The 25,179-nt window shown below is 34.6% G+C and overlaps 1 protein-coding gene across 3 annotated transcripts in view; it reads right to left on the minus strand.

Annotated features, from left to right (window-relative positions):
* Positions 1 to 5,126: 5,126 nt before the first annotated feature.
* LOC126975313 (putative inorganic phosphate cotransporter) overlaps positions 5,127 to 25,179 on the minus strand; it is a 41,016-nt gene continuing 20,963 nt past the window's right edge. For 2 of the 3 annotated variants that reach the window (XM_050823139.1, XM_050823140.1), the window contains exons 2-11: positions 17,308 to 17,438; positions 15,109 to 15,288; positions 13,855 to 13,993; positions 12,981 to 13,207; positions 10,488 to 10,637; positions 10,069 to 10,201; positions 9,343 to 9,467; positions 8,769 to 8,888; positions 7,591 to 7,723; positions 5,127 to 6,643 (exon numbers count right to left, since the gene is read on the minus strand). In XM_050823139.1, the coding sequence (XP_050679096.1) occupies positions 6,582 to 6,643; positions 7,591 to 7,723; positions 8,769 to 8,888; positions 9,343 to 9,467; positions 10,069 to 10,201; positions 10,488 to 10,637; positions 12,981 to 13,207; positions 13,855 to 13,993; positions 15,109 to 15,288; positions 17,308 to 17,438 (1,400 nt within the window). In that variant the 3' untranslated portion in view covers positions 5,127 to 6,581. Of the gene's footprint in view, positions 6,644 to 7,590; positions 7,724 to 8,768; positions 8,889 to 9,342; positions 9,468 to 10,068; positions 10,202 to 10,487; positions 10,638 to 12,980; positions 13,208 to 13,854; positions 13,994 to 15,108; positions 15,289 to 17,307; positions 17,439 to 19,315; positions 19,407 to 25,179 lie in introns of all 3 variants that reach the window. The other variant, XM_050823138.1, reaches the window with a different exon arrangement.

The following is a 25,179-nucleotide window of genomic DNA, read 5'->3' on the forward strand; positions in this document are numbered from 1 at the left end:
TTACGCGCGATTGAAGTAAAACTTAATAATAATTAACTTTAGGAATAATTAACAGATACATAAATATATTAAATTACTAGCTGACCCAGCAAACGTATTGTATTGCCGATATTAAAATCGCGATACAAAAGTAACTGTTGATCGTAGATGGGTGAAAATTTGAAGTTGTATGTATTTTGTTATTGTAATGCTGACTCATAATCAAACAAATTAAAAAAAAATTGGCGTGGACCACCCTTAACATTTAGTGGGGTAAAAAATAGATGTTGTCCGATTCTCAGACCTACCCAATATCCACTCAAAATTTCATGAGAATCGGTCAAGCCGTTTCGAAGGAGTTTAACTACAAACACCGCGACATGAGAATTTTATATATTAGCCCCCTTATTCATAATAGTTTGCTAACGTAAAGCATTGCTAATTCTCACTCTGTCTTCTTCTATTGACCTAAGTCAGAATAAGAAAAAACACTACTAAGCGGCTGTTTAAAGTTAGCGGACCATTATGAATAAGGGGGCTAATATATATACATTAAATGCACTCATGTATGCATGAATTTTAAAAATACTTAATTTTGATTTTTTACATCCCAAAAATTATCAAACATATCAAATTATAGATAAAAACATTCTTATTCAATTAAAAAATAAATATTTTTCTAGCAATATATTTCGGCTATTCAAACGCGCCATTTTGCGCGTGGATTCTGTGACGTCGGAGTCTAGCCCAAGAATCTATATTGTACTAATAAATGTATGGCCGGTTTTTTCCCTCGGTTATACTGCGAAAACTACTGAACCTATCAAAAAATATGAATTGAGAAAACTTAAAAATTAAATTAACTATCACATAATTAACTAGTTTACTTTCACTCTTTTAAATACAGAAGAAGTAAAATCTGGGATCGAAACACAAAAACACATCATCAAACAGTATCATAAACGCATCGGCTATTTTTGGAAGATTATCTGATGGCGTTTTAACAAATCCACTTTCAGTCATTGTAAATAATAATTATACAGATAATTGAATAATAAAAAACCATTATATAATTTAATATATCGCTAACCACCGAAAATAATATCTAGCAACATTGCTTATGTATATCTACCCCCTTATTCATAATGGTCCGCTAACTTTAAACAGCCGCTTAGGAGTGTTTTTTCTCATTCTGACTTAGGTCAATAGAAGAAGACAGAGTGAGAATTAGCAATGCTTTAAGTTAGCAGACTATTATGAATAAGGGGGCTAGAGTTTGGCGTCACACTGCGCTTCAACTAATAAATAGCATTGCGTTTCGATGTTTCATATTTCGCGCGTATTTAATATTTATTATTCGGCACAAATTTAATAAAATAAAGATTAGAAAAAATAATATTTCAACTAAATATAAGTTACATGCATATACCCGGGTTATTACTGAAGAGCTAGGAGCATTGTTAGATTTTATTTCTCGGAAACGCTGAAGATATAACTACATCTTTGAGCAAAGTTGACATTTTCTGCCTAAAATAAAAAAAATGCTTTTATTAATATACATTAATATTATTTTTATAAAGTGAGATTTTTATAAAGCATACAAAGAATGCTATGTTTTGATATTATTATTCATCAGAAAATAAACATTTACTTAACAGGTCAAGTCATTCTCAGGTTCTTGATTTTCTCTTTAATTCTTATTGATGAAAGAATAAAACGTTCCTGGCATTCCGCCATTTTATTTGACAGATTATTATTTTCATTTTGTATTCTATTTATAATTTAATTCTACATTTCTACTAATTCGCATCACTCATTAAATAAAATTATTGATAATAAGAAATTGAAGGTTTAATTATTATTAGCACATATCAATATGATGTTGTTATTGAATATTAACACATATGGCTGTATGGGCTCGAACCTGGCCTGTCCTAATAATGGGCGATGGAACCAAAAACAAATTGGTGAATGTCGCAAATGTCAGAAAATTTCTCTAAACTTATATATTATTTATTGCAATGGTAGTAATAAATAAACAAATTATACACCTGTAGATTTTTAAAAAATATTACTGAACAATTTGAAATATTTTTTAAAACCATTAAATTATAATGGCTTAAAAAAATTCTTTCAATTGTCTTTTGTACTGAGTGTTATTTCCGTCAGAAAAAAAATCTGAGGTACCCCCAAGTCGCGACTAAAGAAGTTTTACTTCATAAACATAAATACTTTATAATAATAAAAACATAAATAAGACTTTAAAGTGATTATTATTATAATGAAATTACAATCCATGATAGCTACCTTTTTTTTTATGATAGATACAATCACTGGATAGAAATAAAGGAGCTGGGCCAGATGGAATTCCTTCAATTTTTGTGGTTGAATGTGCTGAGCAGTTGGCAGTACCCCTCTCATTTATATACAATAAATCTCTCAGTACGGGATGCTTTCCGTTATATTGGAAAACAGCCAAGGTGGTCCCCATACATAAGTCAGGCCCTCAGGAATTAATTAAAAACTATAGACCAATCTCCATTTTGTCCACATTTGCCAAAATTTTAGAATCCTTAATTTGTCCTTTTCTACAAAATCACTTCAAATTGTTCTTACATGAAGTTCAACATGGCTTTGTACCTTTAAGATCAACAACAACCAATCTCGTAGATTTTTGTGAAACTATAACCGAATTACTGGATGCACAGAAACAGGTCGACGTTGTATATACTGACTTCAGTAAGGCTTTTGATCGAGTGTGTCATAGTATCTTGATCGCCAAATTATCAGCTTATGGTATATCCAACATATTTTTGGAATGGTTTAGATCATATTTGTCTAGTCGCTACTTTTTTGTGGTGGTGAATGGCTTCAATTCCTCACCTCAATTTATTACATCTGGTGTACCGCAGGGCTCTCATTTAGGGCCCCTACTTTTCAATTTTTTTATTAACGATATCGTCAATTCCATAAAATCATCAAAACCTTATCTCTATGCCGATGACTTGAAAATATTAAAAGAAATTAATTCAATCGAAGACTGTACCAGACTTCAGTCAGATCTCGAGAGCATTACTTTATGGTGCCATTATAATGGTATGGTATTAAACTCAGATAAGTGCCACTTTATTACTTTTTCACGGAAAAGAAGTAACGTAGCGTACAATTATAGCATTAATGGGACTTCTATTCATAAGTTAAATCAAGTTAAAGATCTTGGCATTGTTTTTGATGCTAAGTTAACTTTCGTTCCCCATATAGAGTATGTTACCTCTCGGGCATCTAAAATGTTAGGATTTTTAATTAGAAACATAAAAGTATTTCGTGACAACTTTTTAAAAATTTCACTTTACAACTCATTGGTACGGAGCATATTGGAATATGGATCGGTAGTTTGGAGACCTCACTATGCGACACACATGTTAAGAATAGAGCGAATTCAAAAAAGATTTATTTGGCATTTAATTTATTCGAACGGACTTTCAAGAAAAAGTCTGTCTACCTATGCTAATAGACTCGTATTTTTCAAAATGACTTCCTTAGAAGACAGGCGAACTCTAATCGATCTTATCTTTGCATTAAAACTTTTAAATGACAAGATTGACTGTCCTCAGCTTCTGAATAAAATTAATTTTCGTGTCCCTAGTAGATATCCCCGGAAGCAAATTGCTCCGCTAGTTCCACCGGTTCGAAGATGTATGTTTGGAGCGAACTCTCCTATTCCTAGGCTGTGCAAGATGGTAAACATATATAGCGATTACATCGATATTAATTTCACGACTTCTGTCTATACAGTTCGTAAATTATTTGTAAGTAAGTTTAGTGAATAAAATGTAGTCAGAATAATTATGTTTCTTAGTTTATAATATATATATAATAATCTTAAATAATAATAATTTCAAACAAAATCATTTAACCATTATTACTTGTTAGCGTATATTTTTTTTCCCTTAAACTAATATTTACTTTGTGAAAATTATTAAAGCATGTATGTAGATACCTGTAATTGTTTGTTACATTAAGCACATTATATTTAGTCTATGTTATAAATATGTAACGCATCAATGTAAACAAATGTTGGTATTTCTAAATAAAATAAATAAATAAATAAATAAGGGACGAGACGAGCAGGACGTTCAGCTGATGGTAATTGATACGCCATGCCCATTGCAATGCAGTGCCGCTCAGGATTCTCAAAAAACCCAAAAATTCTGAGGGGCACTACAATTGCGCTCGTCACCTTGAGACATAAGATGTTAAGCCTCATTTGCCCAGTTATTTCACTAGATACGGCGCCCATCAGACCGAAACACAGTAATGCTTACACATTACTGCTTCACGGCAGAAATAGGCGAATAGAATAGCTACCTATTTATTACCAATATACTAAGTAGGTTTGACTATGTTATGGTGTTCCAACGTATACATTACTATCTGCAACTAATGTGGGTTTGACAATGAAAGAATAATGATTTAAAATTAAGATTTTATACCTTTTTATATTAAAGAAATAACTGAGCTATTTTTATAACATGACCCTATACTAGGTAGGTATAGTTTTAGGTAAAGAAAACAACCCTAATGTCGTCAGAAGAGGTAAGAGACACGCGATAGAACGAGAGGCAACTATTCGGTGAATAAAAATATAGGTTAGTAGCGCTGTGCGATCTGAATTACACCTTATTGTATGACCGCGAGAGTCTCTATTTTTTTATTGATTTTTCGGAGTGAGACTTCCGTACTTCTACTATTATATTATGTTCTTTGCCTAAAGGTAGCTTTTAGTAGCTTTTAGCTGACAAAAGATTAAAATTTTATACCCATCCCAAGAAAAGTGCTCAACGTCGTTTAAGAAGTTTTCACTTCAATAAACTAAAAAAGGGAAGTGTCATCTGTTATACGACTCAGTCTGTTTTGAACGAATTGAAAGTAGGTTGGTGTCCTGCTTTTCTTTCTACTAATTACTGTTGCCCATAATATTAACAAAACTCATCCTCCTCACCTGACTCGTCCGGTGGTCACTCGATTAATCCCTCGACACCATACCACCACTCAAAATAAAACACTAAGTGAGCCTTTATCACTAATTAAGCATTCAAAATGTTTCAAAATCCTATGATTGGTACAGTCGTAAATAAAAAATGAAATTCTTTAATAATTTTATTAATTACTAATATTACAGATATGCAAATGCGATACACTCACTTCATTTTTACTTATTCTTCAAGATAATGAAAATTATCTTAACAATTATTATTAAATTAAAGTATATTTACAAAATAGTTCAATAAATAATTATTCATTCGATATAAATAAATAATAATCGATTCGACTTAAAATAAACATAATACACATCACAGATATTAAATATTTAAACACTTAGCTAACAATTCGTACAGTTCATTGGTTGTTTTTTTTTTCAACCATGACTTACAAGTTACAAGTAACAAGAATAATTAATACTGGCAGATAGCAAATAATTATTTTTCATGTCGTAATTATAATAAATCACTTCTCCATGTCTATGTTTTTTATCACTGGTACCTGCTTATATAGTCATCATATAAATATAACTAACTTCTATCATGGTATTGAACTATACACTTAGAATATATTAGCGTATTGACCACTAGACAGCTCGATAATACTTGACAAATTTTTGAAGTGAAACTTCATTTGAATCGTTGTGATTTAAAACTCGATGAAACGAAAAAGCAAAACAATAGGGACACAAATAGGTAAATGTATAGGATTCAGCCGGCGAAAGAATGAGATAGGAAGCATAATACAGTGTTTTGGTATCAGGCGATCATAGTTGAAGAGAGATTGTCTTATATATGACACGAGTATATCTTAATATATTCTGATTTCATGTCACGACGTATTACTACAAAGACACTAGGAGAACATTAATATGGTAGCGGTGATAGTAATGCTTTTAGCGGTTCAAATCATGTGTCATTCTAGCAACATGTACCAGGACTTCATATGCAGTTAAAGGCTTAATGTAAATTTTGCATCGGATATAGCGATTTCGTTGATTGAGTACTCACAAGATATATGGACCATATTAAGACCAAAGTATTTATCTCATATTTTAGTTACCATAAACCTCTTGTGTCATTTATCGAAAATGTAAGCTCAGAGTCTAAATAAATTTATGTAATATATTCGAATAAAATGTAAAATAATAAAACTTTGTATCATTACTAAAACCGACAGTTATCCTCTTTCCGAAATTTTACATTCGTCTCATTATCTTGAAGCCTTGATTGAAGATTGAATATCGGAAATACTAAAAAGCCAATTCCCAGCGTGGCAGATTGCTTACGACTTCTCAATCATAATCTGTTACAGTAAGAATAGATTCGCTTTCCTTTTCTTTCTTGCTATATCTCCGTTAGAGATGTTCTTCCCTGTCGAACGCTGTTTGTGTATACGCTAGTATATTGTAAGTTTATGTATTGAATACTATAAATAGTGACGTGAAATGAAACGTTTTGGACTACCCCAATATATTGACGAGGCAGCAGTATTTTAAATAAACCGTTTGTTAACAGTTGATATGACTAGTTCGTAAGAGGCGCTATGTCAACTCTTTTTCATTTCTGATCTGCGATCTCTTTCTCGTTGCGTTTTTCTTCTTTTTCTTTCACTCCCTCTTCTGAAAAATGTCGCTTAGCGTTAGAATATATATAAAATCGTATTTACTTATGGTTCACTTTCATTAAATATAGTTGACGGTGGCAAAAAACACACAAAATAAATTTTATTCCAGAAAGGTCAGCATTTCAATTTCTATCCAATTATTTTTATTAACCTTCCCAAATCGGCACCCAGTCCCTCACCAAGTTCTGATCCTTATTTTGTTTATAAGCTGGTTCATTTTGCATGATCATACAGCTTGTTTCAATAGCTTTCTGATACATTCTCTTAAATCACTTTAAGTATAATCAATCTATTCGAACACGTAAAATAATACGCATTGACTGAACGCTACGCGAACGCCGAAATAACGTTGATCAGAGGCATACCGCGCGATCGTCCCTAAAATTATACAAAACCAAAAAGCACATAATATCATCTATTTCGCGTTATACAAGTGGCATTGAGCCTTATAACGTAGGTACTGTACCATTGGAACAATTGATTCGTGTCCTACTTTGCTGATAATTCTTTTAAAATCATAACAGGTTTATATTTGCACGAAAAATATTGTATGACAATTGGTGGACTGTCAAAACAAAAACAAAATGATAACAGTTACTTAGGAAATGTACTTGTTTATTATGACTGTAGGAAAATGATCTTAAGGTGGGTCACGATTTATTTTTGTAATTGTACATTGCATTACAATGTTGACAATAAAAATTATAAAAATAGACTTTTTCTGCAACTATAAAAATCTATCGCCAAAATGCCAATACCTATTCAGTTATAGAGAGCTCTACGGAACCCTTATGTATTCTTAGTCTGTTTACACCCTGTATTTTTTTGTATATGTATATATATATAACAAGTAGATACACTTCTTCTTGTGAAGCTTGATCACAATAAAGTACCTATATATATATATATCGATATAAGACACCTAAGATATTATGTACTTACCGAGAGTTATTTTCGTTCGTGGTTCGTTCCATTTCTGTACTTCCCCGGAGAAGAATAGAATGAAGAACAGATTACTCAAGAAGTAGAACGCGACTGACAAAAAGAATACTTTTCTCCATTCTGCACCACTCGTCTGAAATATTATGAATACAAAATTAACGATCTAACTATCTGTCATGGCTGAGTACCGCAACTGACGCAGAAAGTTGTACCTATCAATATATTAGTAGTTCAGTTTAATGTTATTGTTTATGAAAGAACACCAACGAATGTAAGGGGTCTCTTTTGCAAATCATGACACCAGAGAAATACATTCTACCTACACTCCTCATTATATTTTTGTAATCTCTCTGCTATGATACGGGAAGTTTGTCAGTCGATAATTAGAAAGTTAAGCTTATCCGATTGGAAACTATTAGCAGACCTGGCATATCATAAGTTCGACACTGCGCCTTTAATATTGGGGCTATTGAAACATTTAAACACCACATTTTTGATCTTTTGTCATGATTCAATTCAGTGATATGTCTAAAGCTGGTTCACGGATTTACCCTTTATCTCCACGAAGAATAGATAGACGTAATATTTAGACTACATTCACCGGCATGCCGTACACTCCGTCTCCGCGTCCCTTTGTTTATTGGAATTATTATACTTCGTTGCAGTTTATATTTAGATCGGCGAAAAAGCATATGAAATAGTTTGAAATGAATTCACGACTTCCTTCTTCCGTCTTTGACGTCTCGAGGCAGACTAAACATAAAATGGCGGGATTGATGCCGAGCTTAGCGTACGCATTCACGACGATGCCATTTGACTTGAACCGTGTAGTGGCGTTTGGTTTTGCTTTGCAATCGCTCCTTTCGGAAGACGCGTTGGCGTGTCGCGTAGGGTTTTCATCTAATTATTCATTGTCTACAGTATTGTGATTCAAGGGGCTATTTTGGCGCAGCACTACTCCATTTAGCTATTTGGAGCAGTCGGAGATGCTTCGCAATCGTTCCCTCAGGACATCATGATGGTGCATCGTACTAGCTTCCATTTGTTTGGATATTCACCAATCCGCGCCTGACGCTACAGTTATGTCATTCACGGCGTCCGTGAATGGCTAATTTAGCATCTGATTTTATCTGCAAGTTATGCAGACGTAAGTCATCTGCTTTTCGATATTTACTTACTTCATCTTTGACCACAAGGCTGACACTCAGCGGAGCCATTATGGAAAACACGTTTCCGAAAGCGTTTGTGAAGCCCATCAGCGTACTGGCGAAGTTCGGAGAGAGATCAATATGCGATATCTGAAAGTAAAATATAATTATTTATAGCTTAAATATTTCTGAACCAGTAATACCTTTAAATAGATATTTGGTATTTATATTCAATCATTATGCAAATTTGGACTAGGTTATTTTATTTTATAAATATTTCTCCGTCTCTCATTTTTTAAGTGTTTGAATCTTCAGTATGAACCGATTCAATTCGGGATCGATAAGATTGCTGTTTGGAGCCAGCAACTTGTTTCAGTGACTTATTGAACTAGATTTGCAATCTGCCCCTAGTTAGCAAAATATTTAGGGACTTTTACTGGGAGGTTTTTTAAATAACTATTGTTATTTAAAAAACCTGAATAGCTATTGCCTGAAAGCTAAGCTGAGTGAAATACACCAATTTGTCAATCACTTTAATTAAATTAATATTTGCGAATGTTAATGCTACATGCTACAGCTGTAGACACTAAAAATATGAACATACCAAAAAGCCGGAGTAGTGCGCGCCGTTGAGGCCCACGGTGACGGTGAGCATGGCGACGGCAAGCGATATGTGACCGGCCGGGATGTACGATAACGCCACCAGGGCAGCGGCTGGGCCCCAGAACCCTGCAGTATCAAACACACATTAGTCAGCACTCTAACAACAGTAACCCACTACAATAATGGACCTTACTGGATGCAAAATATCGTCGATCGGCAGTGATCGTCGACAACACGTTGTTTCATTGCTGGATACCGAAGCCCTTATATGTTGGAAATTCAGTTTTTTTATTATCTTCGACAATACTTCTTTTAGATGATTTCGAACGATTATTTAGAGATGGGGTAATCAATCGATCAGTTTTCGATGGTTCACCATAGTGCAACGAGAAAAAATACTTGAAAAATCAACGGCAAACTTTAGTTGGGCTAGAAAAAGACCTTTCGAAGTCTCTGTCTATGTGTCCTAGATGCTGTAACAAGGCAAAAATTGTTTTGTCCCAAATGACAAAGAAACTTTGAATGATACTAGCGTACCAGTGTGCAACAGTTTCAAAAGCTTGGCAATTAAACTCATTAAAACCCAATACGCAAGTTTTTACTTGGCTACTTTTAATACGACAATAATAACCATTAAATTAATTGAATTGTTTGGCGCATCAGAAAATAAGAGAGATAATTAAAATATAACAAAATTGGTAATAAGTAGATAAAGAACAAATCTTACCAATAGTGTTAAAAACTTTCCTTGCGGTGCCTCTTGTTAACATATTTCTGTTGACGAGAAAGTCTGACGCCCAGCTGAAGATGAAACTCAAAATAAACATTGCTGCATATGGTAACGCTGACAGAATGCCGTTCTGTAAGGGGATATAACATTTTATTAATAATCAATATCAAATGAAACTATTCCAATTATATAAAATCTTCAGATAATTTAAGCATTTTTGTTAAATTGAATTATAATCGTCTTATTTTGGATCTTTTTATATTATGTTTTAAAACAATAGACGCATGCAGTGATTCAATTTAATACTTTTCTCTCTTTCCCCTAATAGTTACTACTTTCCTAATTTCCAGTGAATGCAATGTTAAAATATGGAGAACTTCGTATTTATTGCTTATTTAATATCATACGTAACTTACATCTTTTATAGAGACACCTAAAACTTTATCCATGTACGACGGCATCTCAGTTAAGAGTGTCCAAAATCCTAAGCTCTGTCCACAGTGCGCCAGCAGTATTGCCCAGAATGGTAGATTTGTCCAGATCCCTTTCCATGGTGTACTCATTGCCTGTAAATTGGATACTTCATATTATTAATGGCCGCTCGGAAAGTTTTTATATATGTTGCCCTGGCAAATTGCAATTGATAAAAATATTTGATAATTTACGAGCAAAATACCAAAGTACAAATTTCAAAAATTCCTCCATATTTTTTTATTCGGGAACATTTTCTTGCGATGATTTTCTATGACTTCAAATGGTGTTTATAGATGAAGGCCTTTCTAAAGCAACTATCTACCTTTGGAATAACGAATTTAAGTACGTTCGTTTATCGTTAGGGGATGAAGACAGAAATGGTCGTCTTTTGACCAATAAAGCGACCGCGCGCTCAGCGCTCTAAACAAGGGACTTCTTGGACACCAGACCAGTCAAAGTCACCCTCCTCAAGACTACAGTCTTTATCTAACACCGTGTGACTTCTTTTTATTCCCTAAAATAAAAAATCAACTGAAAAGGATCCAGTTTTAGTCGCCCGAAGATGCGCTAACAGCGTTTGAGATGACCGTAGAAGAAATGTCTACGGCAGACTGGAATAATAATCTGATCGAAAACTGGTTTGTACGCTTTAGACTTTATATATAGGTATAAGACTTAATAAGATTATTTTATTGAAATGAAATGAAATGAAATGAAATGAAATGAAATGAAATGAAATGAAATGAAATGAAATGAAATGAAATGAAATGAAATGAAATGAAATGAAATGAAATGAAATGAAATGAAATGAAATGAAATGAAATGAAATGAAATGAAATGAAATGAAATGAAATGAAATGAAATGAAATGAAATGAAATGAAATGAAATGAAATGAAATGAAATGAAATGAAATGAAATGAAATGAAATGAAATGAAATGAAATGAAATGAAATGAAATGAAATGAAATGAAATGAAATGAAATGAAATGAAATGAAATGAAATGAAATGAAATGAAATTTATTTGCAGGAAACATTGTACTTAAGGTGTTAACAATATAATGGATAATCCAATATGTTTCGTCAATTGACATGCAAAATATGTTACAAAATTGTCTAAACACTAATCGTACTGTTATATTGAAACATGTCGGATTTCACAATGATATCAATAATATTTATAAAATGAAATTTTAATACTTATATAATATTATAATATGAGACGTAAATAACTTAATAATTCATTTAGTATCTATGTATAATATTAACAAATTCAATGTCATAAAAGTATATTAATTTACATATATTATTATCAAATACACTAATTCATTTTGTATTAAAAATTCATTTAAACTATAGAAGCACTTATTTGTTAACCACTGATGCAGTCTTCTTTTAAAAACTTTGAACGGTAAATCTTTCAATTCATTGGGCAATTTATTATATATTTTCACAGACATGCTGAAACATTTTCTACTAAAAGATGCAGTTCTACAGAAGGGCATTATGAGTTTATTTGGATACCTTGTATTTAAAACCTTCTGGCTTTTTTTTGTATAGAAATCACACATATGTTTTTGAACAAATAGGCTTATTTCATAAATGTATAGGCATGGCAGCGATAGAATTTTCAATTTTTTAAATAGCGGTCGACAAGAATCTAGGGGGCCGGCTCCACAAACCGCCCTGATACACTTCTTCTGTCCAATAAATAAATGCCCTATGCTCACCGAGTTGCCCCATATGACCAATCCATATCTTAAAGCTGAAACCACGAATGCATGATATGCCATTAGCGCTGTTTTTTCACCTATTGTTTTTGATACGCGTTTGAGGACAAATACATGTTGGTTAATTTTTTTGCTAATTTTGTCAACATGTGACTTGAAGGACAAGTTGCTGTCTAAAGAAATACCAAGAAAATTGACAAGTTGTGCTTCTTTATTATTCTCATTATGATAATTAACATTAATATCTTTTCCTTTCCCATTCTTATAATAATACTGCATATACATTGTTTTTTTTTATATTTACAGTCAGGTTATTTTCAGTAAGCCATTCAATTGTGTCCTTTATTGTTTTATTAATTTCTATATCATATGTCAATTCATTGTTACATTTAATTACAATAGAGATGTCATCAGCAAAAAGAGTACAGTTATTAGTAGTAATGTTAGGTAAGTCGTTTATTAATATTACGTATTCAAATTATTAATATTACGTATTCGTAAATATAACATTACGAAACTTTACAATGTTTTTTAAGACTAATTAAACTGACTGTAATCTTTGAATGTGCTTTCATAATATATTTACTTATATCATCATCATGTCAGCCGGAAGATGTCCACTGTTGGACAAAGGCCTCTCCCAAAGATCATATATTCACTACTTCATAGAATATTAATTGGTACTTGTTTAAATAATGATTGTTACCTTCTTATCACTGGCGTCCATTGTACCATTATTTAATTCAATAAACTTTCTTTCTTCCTTTGAAATCCATCGGCTTGTACTCGGTGTGGAGTCACCAAATATGATCCATAGCACAGCCCAGCCCAAGCAAGTGACACCGGCCACGTAGAACACAGCTGGCCATCCGAATTTGCTGTCGGAGAGCCAGCCTGCAACCACCATCTCTATGATGGTGCCTAGCTGAGAACCTGGAGTCAAAGTAAATTTACTGTTTTAGTTTACGATCATTTATATATTTAGTTTACTACTAGCCGTTCCCGCCGAATTTTTAAAGGAAGGAGCGTTGGAATTCGAAAAATAAGTAGCCATAAACCATCTAGGATAGATTTCGCATCGAATGGATGGTAGTTTTTGACGTTCCATAAGTGATTTTAAGGCCTATTTTGCATAAAAATATTTGAATTTGAATTTGATACATATTATGTGAAAATTTATGAAGTTACCAAGATTTACGAACGATGTGTCAATCGAACGGTTGGCTCAGTTGGTAAAGAGCGCTCGGAGGGAACCCGACAGGTCGCGTGTTTTTAATTTGTTGAAATTCCCAGAAATTAGGGATCTCACTTTAAAAAAATAAATTGATTGAATTTTTTAATCAAAATTATATTTAATGTTCTTTTGGAAATACTTTTTTTCTTATATTTTTCTTTGAAATATTTGATTTTATGCTTTGTCCGTTAGAGTTCCACTTCTACTATGTCTCCCAACACATATTTTGACCTTATTCTATATACAGCCATAGATATTAATCATCAGTAAAGCCAGTTGTATTTGATGCTTGTCCCCCAGAGAGTATACAAGATGATATATATTTTATTCCTGTTGTAATATTTACCGGAGTAGACGATGGTCCCCATCCTGCTCCTCTCGGTCAGGGGAGCCCACGCTCCTATCAGACCGTGCACACTCGGGTACAGCATCCCCTGGGCAAGACCCATCAGGATCCTGCAAGCACATACCGCGATCCAGTCGCCCTGCAAGTGCAAATTCAAATATTTTGATTGAAAATAAAACAAATCTTACATTTACAATACTATGACTACATAACATTTTAATTATAATTGCGTGGAAGCGTACCAAAAATACTGGCAGTATTTGTGCGTTGGATAGCAAGGCTGATCCGTTGACCAAAATAGCTGCCAGCGCTTGGGTTTCCAGTAGCCTTATTGAAGCGAGAAGATAGTACTTTGTACATTCTCCGCGCCTTTGGGCCCCACGGGCCAAGTGTCTCAACACCAAATATATCATATATATTTTGATTCAAAATAGGATATCATTATCACTTATTGAAAGTCAAAAACTACCACAATTCGAAAAGTATGCCTCAGCCCTGAGAAGAACGGGCGCAAGAAACTCAGCGGGCTTCTTTTTTTCACAAAAAATATGGTTACTATGTAATATCGTAGAATAAAATTATTAAACTTATTATTCAATAGCCTGAGGGCGGTCACTCCATTCCCAATCTGTGGTATCATTTAAATAGTAACCTTTACCACACAAACGTTCTCAACAATTATTTTGTATTTCGTAATACATTTGTTTTGAAAATTTCCTGAGATCTTGTTGTAAAATCTTCACCCGACAAAACAATTACTAACTCGACTTATCCGAGTAGTAGGCATTATAAGTTTCTCTATTCCTGGTGTTAGTTAACATTATTTATTTAAATTTGAAAACAAAATTTTTATTCGAAGGATGTCGTCCCACGATCTCTGGCATTCCATGCCAGTGCTCTCCCGACTGAGCTAACAGAGTGACGTATCGTCATAAAATCTTGTATGCTTTGTTCAAATCTCAGGTTGTGGCTTCTTATATTAGCGGTTCTATGTGGGTTCGAGCCCCGCATCGTTCATAAAATTTTGTTTTAAAATTTTATTTGTTTATTAATCCTAGAAGTGAGGGTTATCACTTTAAAAACATAACAAATTGTTAACATTATGGTTATAACAGTTTCTAGCAAATTAACATATGTGCCTGTATAAAATTGACTATTGTAACTATTGGTAATGTTATGTACATGGGTGTGGGTGGTTATCTCAGAGTATCAGGTGACAGTGTAAATAAAGTTCGCTTCTTATCATATACCAACCTTCGTCGCCAACATAGGAGTGAACAGGTTCACGATCCCAGTGACTATCATGGAGGCGAACACCAGGTACTTCCCGCCGAAGCGGCCCGCTAGCACCCCGGACGGGATCTGCAGCACGATGTAGCCCCAGAAGAACGACGACAGGATCGTATCACGGATCGTCTGCTCCCACGAGAACACCTGCCAATCCCAACACCAGAGACATATTAGAAAACAGTACGTGAGCCTTTTGAATTACTATTTCAATAAGTACATGTTGAATCAAATAAAGGAATCACAAGGCTTTCAAAATATAATTATATTAAACTATTTCACACATATTTTCGCATGCGGTATTCACATTAAATGGTAATGCATTTAGTAATGAGACCTTTGTAACATTGCATAATTATACAAGTTATATTGTAATTACCACTGGTGAATCTAATATAATACCTTCATATATTTACTGTGTGTGTGGATTGATGCGTCTACTGTACTCAATAACTATTGTGTTTTTATTTATTTATTTATTTTTACTTCTTTTTGACTTACTCGTGCGAGGCTTTACCTTTAAATACTTATTATATTTGACGTTTGAGTATTTTTGTTGCAACACTATGCATATTTCGTAGTTTTTAGGAAGGTGTGCAACTGAATTAGCCTTTACCTTAAACGTCATTCTACACTTTGGTTGTTCAGAATGTTCCCGAGTCCAAAAACATACATTACCTGTATATATGATTGTGTTATTCCTTGTTGTTGTGATTACTGTCATAGCTAGAAATCGCATACGAGAAACACCATGATTTATAAATATAACAAGTCAACCACAGTACTCGCTCACAAGTTGACGCACGCATGACGCAAGCCAACGAAGGAAATGACCCGGTGCATGACGCCGCCGCAAGCGATGCCGTTGCAGTGAGCATGACGAAACCATCAGATTAAGCAGCTAAGCTCTTAGGAACTCTGCCTGTGAAATAGAGCGACGTCACTAGCGGTAGAATGTGGGCCGGTGTTGAAGTATTGTGTATTATATAGTAGTTTTGAATCGAAAAATTTCCGACTGAATAGATCTTGATTAGAAAATAGGGACAGACTGACAAACGTAAAACTTATAGCAACCTTCTTTTTCGTCTGGATTTAAAAATACCTAACGGCTACTCCACTGATGTCACTGTCCAAATCGGGTTCTAAATTCAAAATACGCAGCTTAAACTGAAAAAGTGTTTATTGACCAATCATATTTTAAAGAACTGGAGGAAACGCAGAAATGTATAGATATAGCAGTCGAAGGTTAGTATGGTGTAATTTGTGGCATGTTCCATTTTTTGGCTTTGTTTTATATGACGTGGTTTGTCTAAAGTAAATCAAACCAATAGGTACCTAACTTAAACGCATTTATAATTTCATTTATTAGTAGATAGTAAATACTTCGTGGCATAGTAATTAGAGCTAGTGCTGATTAAAAAGTTAATGCGCTGTTATTTATGGCTGCGACTGCGACGATTGATAAGAAAGAATTAAATTAGATTCAACTGGTTGTTTCATTTTTGTAGCACGCTGTATATTATTTGCTTGCGATAGATATAGGTAAAAAAATATAACTAGCGCATGGGCGGTTTTTTCTTAGATCATTTTAATACGTCTAGATAGACTCTATCAGCTGTGAAAACAATGCATGCACACTAACACAAAGTAAGACAAATCGCGAGTGTAAGACGTAGCTTGTCACGCACACTAAAGTGATAAGCCTGGTCTGTTTTCATCGGTTGTCTAGCAGCAAGAGGCTCTATCTAAACGTATAAATTATCTAAAGATCTATGGTACCTTTAAAAGTAACAAATCGTTAAGTAGGACGTAGACATGCCTTTTATGCCAATGAACAAAAACCATAAAGGAAAAATAATTAATAGCAATTATTTTGCCAGCAATCTTTGCAAATTTAACGCCTCTCAAATCTTTAATAGCAATATTTGAAAAGTCATCATAATCAGCTGGAAGACGTGGTACACTTTCTGTTTGTGATTGGTGTTTTAGGAAGCAGTATGATGATAATGATAGATAATGATATACAGATGAAAGACTACTGGACTTCTGGAATGATCTGGGCTGGTTGGAGTAATAAGACATATAAAAACGCTAAATGGCCCAATCAAGAGGCTATGTGTGTAAACAGCCCAGCTAAACTAACTATGATGATAATGATAATATTACCGGGAATCCGTAGTCGTTGGGTTTGGTCATGGCCACGATGGCGAGACTCATGCTGACCCTGGTGGCATACGAGGTCACCGTTGACAGAAACAGCAGGAAGATGATAACATGCCGCATGCCCATCCCGCTCTCTGGAATAAAATCTCTTGTTTAGAACACATAAGGGGACCCAGTGCTCTGTGGATGGCTCGATTTGGCCTTGCGAAGAGATGTCGCTTCATTGTGTGTCTTCTGCCGCATTTATGTCGGGGAGTGTCCCAAAGAGCTGATTTACCTGATTCCTGCCACCAAATTCCATCTTCGCACGACACGCCACAAATTAGGATATCATCCCCACCATCTAGATGTGTGGCGTACCTAGAAAGTGCGGTTTTCAAGGAACTTTCTTCCACAAACCACAAAGTTGTGGAATGAGCTTCCTTGTGCGGTGTTTTCGGGACGAAACGACAAGGGTAGCTTAAAAAAAGTTCGTACACTTTCCTTCAAGGCCGGCAACGCTCCTTTGATTCGTCTGAAGTTGCAATAGAATGTTTGCGGTGGTGATCACTTAACACCAAGTAAAAAGTAACACCCAGTTAAAATAAGTAACGACGGATTATACAGTACAGTTTTCTGCCTCTAATGCGATGTAGTAATATAAGACTAGTGACTGAAATAGCTATTTATAAATTTTAATTTTTAATTGTGTTTAACGTACCAATAATAGACTCGTATCTCTCATGATAAAGTATCGTATTTTTTAAACTGAGAAAGTTTTTTGTTAATCAACAGTTTTTGTAAGTGCTATAATATTCAAAAAGGTTGAGTTTTTTTATAAAAATAAGGGACGAGACGAGCAGTACGTTCATCTGATGGTAATTGAAGCGCCATGCCCATTACAATGCAGTGCCGCTCAGGATTCTTGAAAATCCCCATAAATTCTGAGCGGCACTACAACTGCGCTCGTCACCTTGAGACATAAGATGTTAAGTCTCATTTGCACAGTTATTACACTAGCTACTAATGCTGACACATTACTGGTTCATGGCAGAAATAGGCCCCGTTGTGGTACCCATAATCTAGCTGGTATCCTGTTTAAAGGAGCCTCCCACTGGTGAGTGAAGAAAAGGTTAAAACAGTATCCCGTAGCACAAATTATGAGGTTAAAAATATTGTAATTGATAAGGTTTAGTCCGCGATTACTCGCGATTATAAAGCTCTATCAACTACAACATTTTGTACCTCCTTTTTCGTGCTACGGGATACTAAGTCCATCCCGAAAACAACTTCATCATAAGGTTCATATATCGCAACCAAATATTAACAAAATAAATAAATTAATAAAATTGCCTCACCGTTATAGTATATACTACGCTTTCGTATGTTAATTGTTAATGATATTATTATAACTTACAATCCACCACTGCTCATAAGAGCAGTGGTGGATTGTAAGCAGTGAACGGTATGGTATATATTATAAACACTATTGTCGTTTCATTGGCACATTCTTATTGAGAACGATGCAATCAGATTTGAGGGAAGCAGTCTTCTGCTAAACCGAAATACAAAGCCCTAAAGTAATATTCATGTATTTTTCTAATTCGTTCCGTCGTGAACAATGAATTAATAACGTTAACTTCCATGATCGGCAAGTGCCCCCGTGCCGCGGTATGCCATAGATCGGCGCCATTTTGGCGCGCTCGCAGCGTTTATTTTACGTGTTTGAATAGATTGCTTGTAACTTCGATGATATGAGAGAATATATAAGAAAACTATTGAAACAAGCTATAAGACCATGCAAATAGAACTATTTTAAAAACAATATGAGAGTCAGAACTTGCTCAGGACGTAGTGTGCCAAACGGCACTTCCGATTTTTGTGTATAATATGAAAGATCTAGTACCCAATGGCACCTCCCCGATTTTAAAAGGTTAATACATATTATATAGTAATCAAGAAGATGATTTAATTGACGTTTTTGTTGTGAAATGAAAGTAAAAACCATAATATTAATAAAAAGCTATCATACTGCGGTGAAAACAAACACATTGGACAATCTTCGAGCAGCGCTGCGTAGAGAGAGCTCGGAGCGCCGCTCTTACCGTCTGTTTCCAAACAATCTGGAATAGTTTACATTCTATTAGGTATAGATAGTATCTGATACTTTTGAACAAGCCATAATATAGTTGTCTGTAATATTGAACCGTTTTTCACTACATGTTTATGAATATATATACGGTACTTACACCAAAATAACATTTTTTACAATTTTTGTCTGTCCTTCTGTCTGTTTGTTCAGGGTTAATCTTTGAAATGGCTGGACTATTTTTGACGGAATTTTATTGGCAGGTAGCTGATGTAAAAAAGGAGTAACTTAGGCTACGTTAATTTTAGAAAAAATCTTTTTTTTTTTAGAAAAATAAAGTTCCTAATGTTGCAATGTCAAAAAAACGGTCTAACTCTAAAAATAATTTACATAGCAAAACAACGTTTGCCGGGTCAACTTGTTTTAAATAAAATATCAAGCATTGTAAATAAAGTATGCGATGAAGGATCGAACTACTATGGGACTAACTGCTGAAGAATACATCAAAAAGACCAATCACAAGATCGAAAAGACAAAAGACTCGATTGAAAAGACAGATTGCATTACGACGACGAAGCCGACGACATCAGAACACCTTATGAATACAATGTAGTCAATCTGTGTCATACATTCCCACTTCATAATTGCGCCACTTAAGGCGAAGGGTAGACAGAAAACACGCAATCAAGGTGTTTTTAGAAAATATAGCATTTGTGGTGAAAATATAGCATTCGGAGCTATGCACACTACTTTATCCTGTTACAAATACCCTTAAGTCTTACTTGTAGGTTGCTAATGCTTGCTGTTGGTTAAAGTTAACACTCCAGAACTATTATGAACTACCAGTTTTCTTTTCAGTTAAAACAGTTTTTTCTCGGCATAATGCATTTGTTTAGTATACTACTCTCATAAAAGTTGTTTTTATACCTTTATCTTTTTTGTGTAGGTACATTTATTCAGATTAGTAGTCAATAATGAGGATTGTAAGCAAATAAACTGTTTTTAAAATATTGGCTTTGTTACATAGGAGCCGTGAACTCATATCGCTCAAGGTCGCCGGCATTTAGTGTCGCCTTAAGAAATACACAATAATGGATATTATATCTATACTATATATATATAGGCTATTCCTAGGCGTAGGTCTCTAAGCGTATTTAGACTTTACTTACGTAAAACTTATTTGAGTGTAATCTTAGCATTATCTTTGATTTCTTTTCATTTAAAAGCTGTAATTATACTGAGCTGGAGCTAAGATCTTAGATAATTTATACGTCTAGATCATAGGTTCTCAACGTGGGCGATTGAGACTTTCGGGGGGGCAGTAGAAGACCTAGAGAAAATTAGGGGGCATTGAGATATTAATGATAGGTATATTAAAAAATATAGTCTAAAAAGGCAAAAAAATACTTTAGAAAAAAACATATTCTCAAAGTGGGCGGTGAGCAAAATAAGGTTGAGAAACTACTAGATAGACTATGAAACAGCTTACAGCTGTGAAAATGTCGAAAAAAATAGACTTTCGAACTAACCTGTATTATGAGCAATTCACGCACACTAACACAAAGTGTCATACAAATCGCGAGTGTTAGACGTAGCTTGTCACGCACTCTAAAGTTATATTCCTGGCCTGTTTTTATCGGTTGTCCAGCAAGAGACTCTCCCCCTTATTCATAAAAGTCTGCTATTGCTAATTCTCACTCTGTCTTCTTCTATTGACCTAAGGCAGAATGAGAAAAAACACTCCTTAGAGGCTGTTTAAAGTTAGCGGACCATTATGAATAAGGGGGTATATCTAGACGGATAAATTATCTATGGCACCCCAATGCATAAGTCATGTTCACGTTTTATCACACTCAGCTAAGTTTTAAGTAAGTAAAGTCTATGTAGGCTCTATAGACCTCAGCCCTAGTAACTCAGCTGGCTTTACAAACCACAGTTTACCATACGAGGTCTAACCACATTTGAATATAGCGTTTTTATAAAGTAAATCATTAAAAAATATCAATATTTACCAATATACGTCTTCGCCTTAGCATTGTAAAAGTACTGAATGTGATAATTTATATTTACATTTGTTTTTATACGCGAATGACATTAATTGTTGGAAATAAAATTATTTTAGAAATCGCGTTCTGTGGATGTACTTGGTCTGGCAATGAAATGAATAACTTTATTGCACCCAAAGATGTTGTATATATTTTTTTAAATAAGGGACGAGACGAGCAGGACGTCCAGCTGATGGTAATTGATACGCCCTGCCCGTAACAGTGCAGTGCCGCTCAGGATTCTTCAAAAACCCCAAAAATTCTGAGCGGCACCACAACTACGCTCGTCACCTTGAGATATAAGATGTTAAGTCTCATTTACCCAGTAATTTCACTAGCTACGGCGCCCTTCAGACCGAAACACAGTAATGCTTACACATGACTTCTTCACGGCCGAAATAGGCGCCGTTGTGATACTCATAATCTAGCCGGCATCCTGTGCAAAGCAGCCTCCCACAGTTGTATATAAGCCAATAATTAATTTTAATATATTATGTTAATTTTCAAAGAAATAAGAATCTCTTTTACTATAATTCTATTTTAAACCAATATTCGATTGTGGGGCATTTACATTTTACACCAACAATACAATATGGTGTAAATGTGTGAGTTATCTCATTATTTTTTAACAGTAGCGTAATGTTGAACTTAATATTTATTCCTTGTTTATAACTGAAAGCTGCTGAAGTTTATAAAAATTACTTAAATACTGCAATACTCAAATAATGACCTTAAAACAATTTATCGAGCCAGAATAACGCGTTGTATGAACTATGGGCGCCAGAAATCCATAATAGTTTTAATACAATAAAAGTGCGTATATACATACATAATAAAAGCATACATGACTTGGATATAAACATTCGAATTAATCCTACAAACGAACATAAGCTTAGTGTTCAGCTTACGATTTTAAATAAATAAATAAATTCTTTATTGCAATACAAAAAATACAAAAATAAAATGAAACAATAGGCAAAAGGAAAAGAGTGCTGTTTTTCAGCTGTGCCCTCCTCCCTAAATTGTTGAGTGGGAGTGGATGTATTATGGCTCCCCGATTACCTACTTAAGCTATCTTTTTTATATTCGGCCGAGTATCGTTAATTTGCTCCTAAGAATTGAAGAGTTCCGTTACTTTGTCATGGATTCCGTAATCAGAACCTAACCGAACTCTCACCAAACTATCTTTGAAGTATATCATTTCCAATAAAAAAAGAATCATCGAAATCCGTTGGCGCGATATTGAGTTATTCGTAAATTTATCATCCACTTTGCTATACGTATGTATAGCAAATTTAAGACTTTTATGGTTTTGGGTGGATGCCTCATGGATGCCATTGTCAGATCTGGACCAAACCACACGGGAAGTACCAGCTTTCAAATAAAAAAATAATTATCAAAATCGGTTCACCCAGTCGAAAGTTTTGAGATAACAAACATAGAAAAAAAAACCAGTGGAAGTGGTTCAGTTTCTCCGCAGCAAGTTGCTTTTTTAGTAGATCAAAACGGTATTTTTTTTGAAACACCCGATACGATTTAACACTGTACGAAGAGCTGATCAAAATATTTTATAATAATATGCATAAAAACTTCTCTATCGACGCGTGAATAGTGCAATATTTCCCACGCTCTAGTCGCACCATGCACCACAATTAATGTCATGTAAGTTTTTCTCAGAACATTCACACTGCAGATCCGTTGAGAATGCATTAAAAAAAAACAGGTAACGTTAAGTAAGCTGACATAGTGAAGCGTCAAAATACTTTATTACGACTTTATTTGGAGGTCCTTTTTTATGAAAATAAGGGACGGGACGAGCAGGACGTTCAACTGATGGTAATAGGGTTCTTGAATAATCCCAAAAATTCTGAGCAACACTACATCTGCGTTCGTCACCTTGAGACATAAGATGTCAAGTCTCGTTTGCCCAGTAATAGTCGGGCTTGCAAATTAAGTCAGAGAAAAAATAATCGAACGAAAACCTTTCTTACGGTCGCTGGCTTGGTGAGAGATATATGATAGTTTTGTATGTATGTATGGTTGTTAAATAGCAAGAAAACGAAATATATAAAATATACCGTACCGAATGTTAAAAATATTGATGCAAGTGTTTTGTTAAATGGAGAGGTGATAAAACCGGTAGAATCTGCTAAATTTCTTGGATTCTTCTTCTTTCTTCTCTGGATTCCAAATTACAATGGGGCCCCCATATTGAAGGATTGGCGAACAGACTTAGTTCTGCAGCATACGCGGTTAAAAAGATTAGACAATTAACTGACATAGATACGGCGCGACTTGCATTCTTTAGTTACTTCCATAGTACTATGTCCTATGGTATATTGCTATGGGGCAGCACTGCTGATATTATTACAATATTTGTGCTGCAGAAGAGGGCTATTCGTGCTATTCATAACCTAGGTCCTAAGGAATTATTGAGAGCAAAATTCAAAGAAATTAACATCGTGACTGTTGCTTCTCAATCTATTCTTGATGATGTAATGTATGTTCATAGGCACATAAGAGAATTTGCGAGAAAATGTCATAACCATAGTGTTAACACCAGGAACAAATATAAGCTTATAATGCCTACTACTCGGCTAAGTCGAGTTAGCAAGTCTTTTGTGGGGCGATGTATATGCTTTTACAACAGGATCCCAGAAAATGTTCAAAACAATAGTATTACGTTATTCAAAAGAATTGTTGAAAAACGTTTGTGTGGTAAAGGCTACTATAACATAAATGACTTTCTTAATGTTACCACAGATTGGGACTGGAGCGACCACTCTCAGGCTATTAAATAATAAGTTTAGTTGTACAATGTTACTTTGTAAATGTTACTATGATTGTAAAACATATTTTTGATGAAATGAAAAGCCCACTGAGTTTGTTGCGCCCATTCTTCTCAGGCCTGAAGCATTCATTTTGGAATGGGTGGTAGTTTTTTGACTTTCAATAAGTGATGTCACATCCTATTTTGAATAAAAATATTTGAATTTGAATTTGACAGATTTGAGGTACCAAATAATATGGTTACACTGATTGATGCCTTTGGGATGTGGTGCTGGAGGAAGATGCTTCAAATCCCTTGGACAGCATACCGCACCAACCAATCCATCCTTCACACTATAGGTGTAAAAACCAGACTCTCATCCATCTGCCTGTGCCTTCATGTAGAATCTTAGAGTTCTTTGGACATATTAGTTATTAGAAATTAGTATTTTTTATATTTTATATTTAAAATTAGTATCTAGTAGTTGTTAGAAATGACATCAAAAAGAATTCCAAAGGAATTCAATTTTGAGAAAATAAATGCCTTTTATGCCATATCGCTAGAAAAGATGGCCACAACCTCTAACAACTGATAGTTACTGGGAAGGTTGACGGTCGACGCCCCAAAGGTCGCAGCTCTATAAGATCGTCAGACCAAATCCGAACATCTCTGGATACCGGACTTCATGACGCACTGCACGTAGCTAAAGCCAGACACAGATGGCGAAGTATTGTCAAAAAGTTGAATCCTCAAAGAAATCACGACCCTCAGCAATGAGGAATGCGATGCCTGGAGGAGGATGGTTACTCTCGTAATATGGACGAATTATTTCGCGCTTAGCAGCTAGTAGATGATAAAGATAATATAGCAGTGTGTATGTGTGTATGTAGTGGCGTGTACGTATAGGCCATAGTTCCCCCCGCGGGCTGTCGTACGTCAACGCGACTTAATCAGAACTAATGGCCATTAGCTACGTGATACGCTTCTGTATG

Source organism: Leptidea sinapis, chromosome 35 (genome assembly GCF_905404315.1).
Source record: "Leptidea sinapis chromosome 35, ilLepSina1.1, whole genome shotgun sequence".
Classification (NCBI taxonomy): Eukaryota; Metazoa; Arthropoda; class Insecta; order Lepidoptera; family Pieridae; genus Leptidea; species Leptidea sinapis.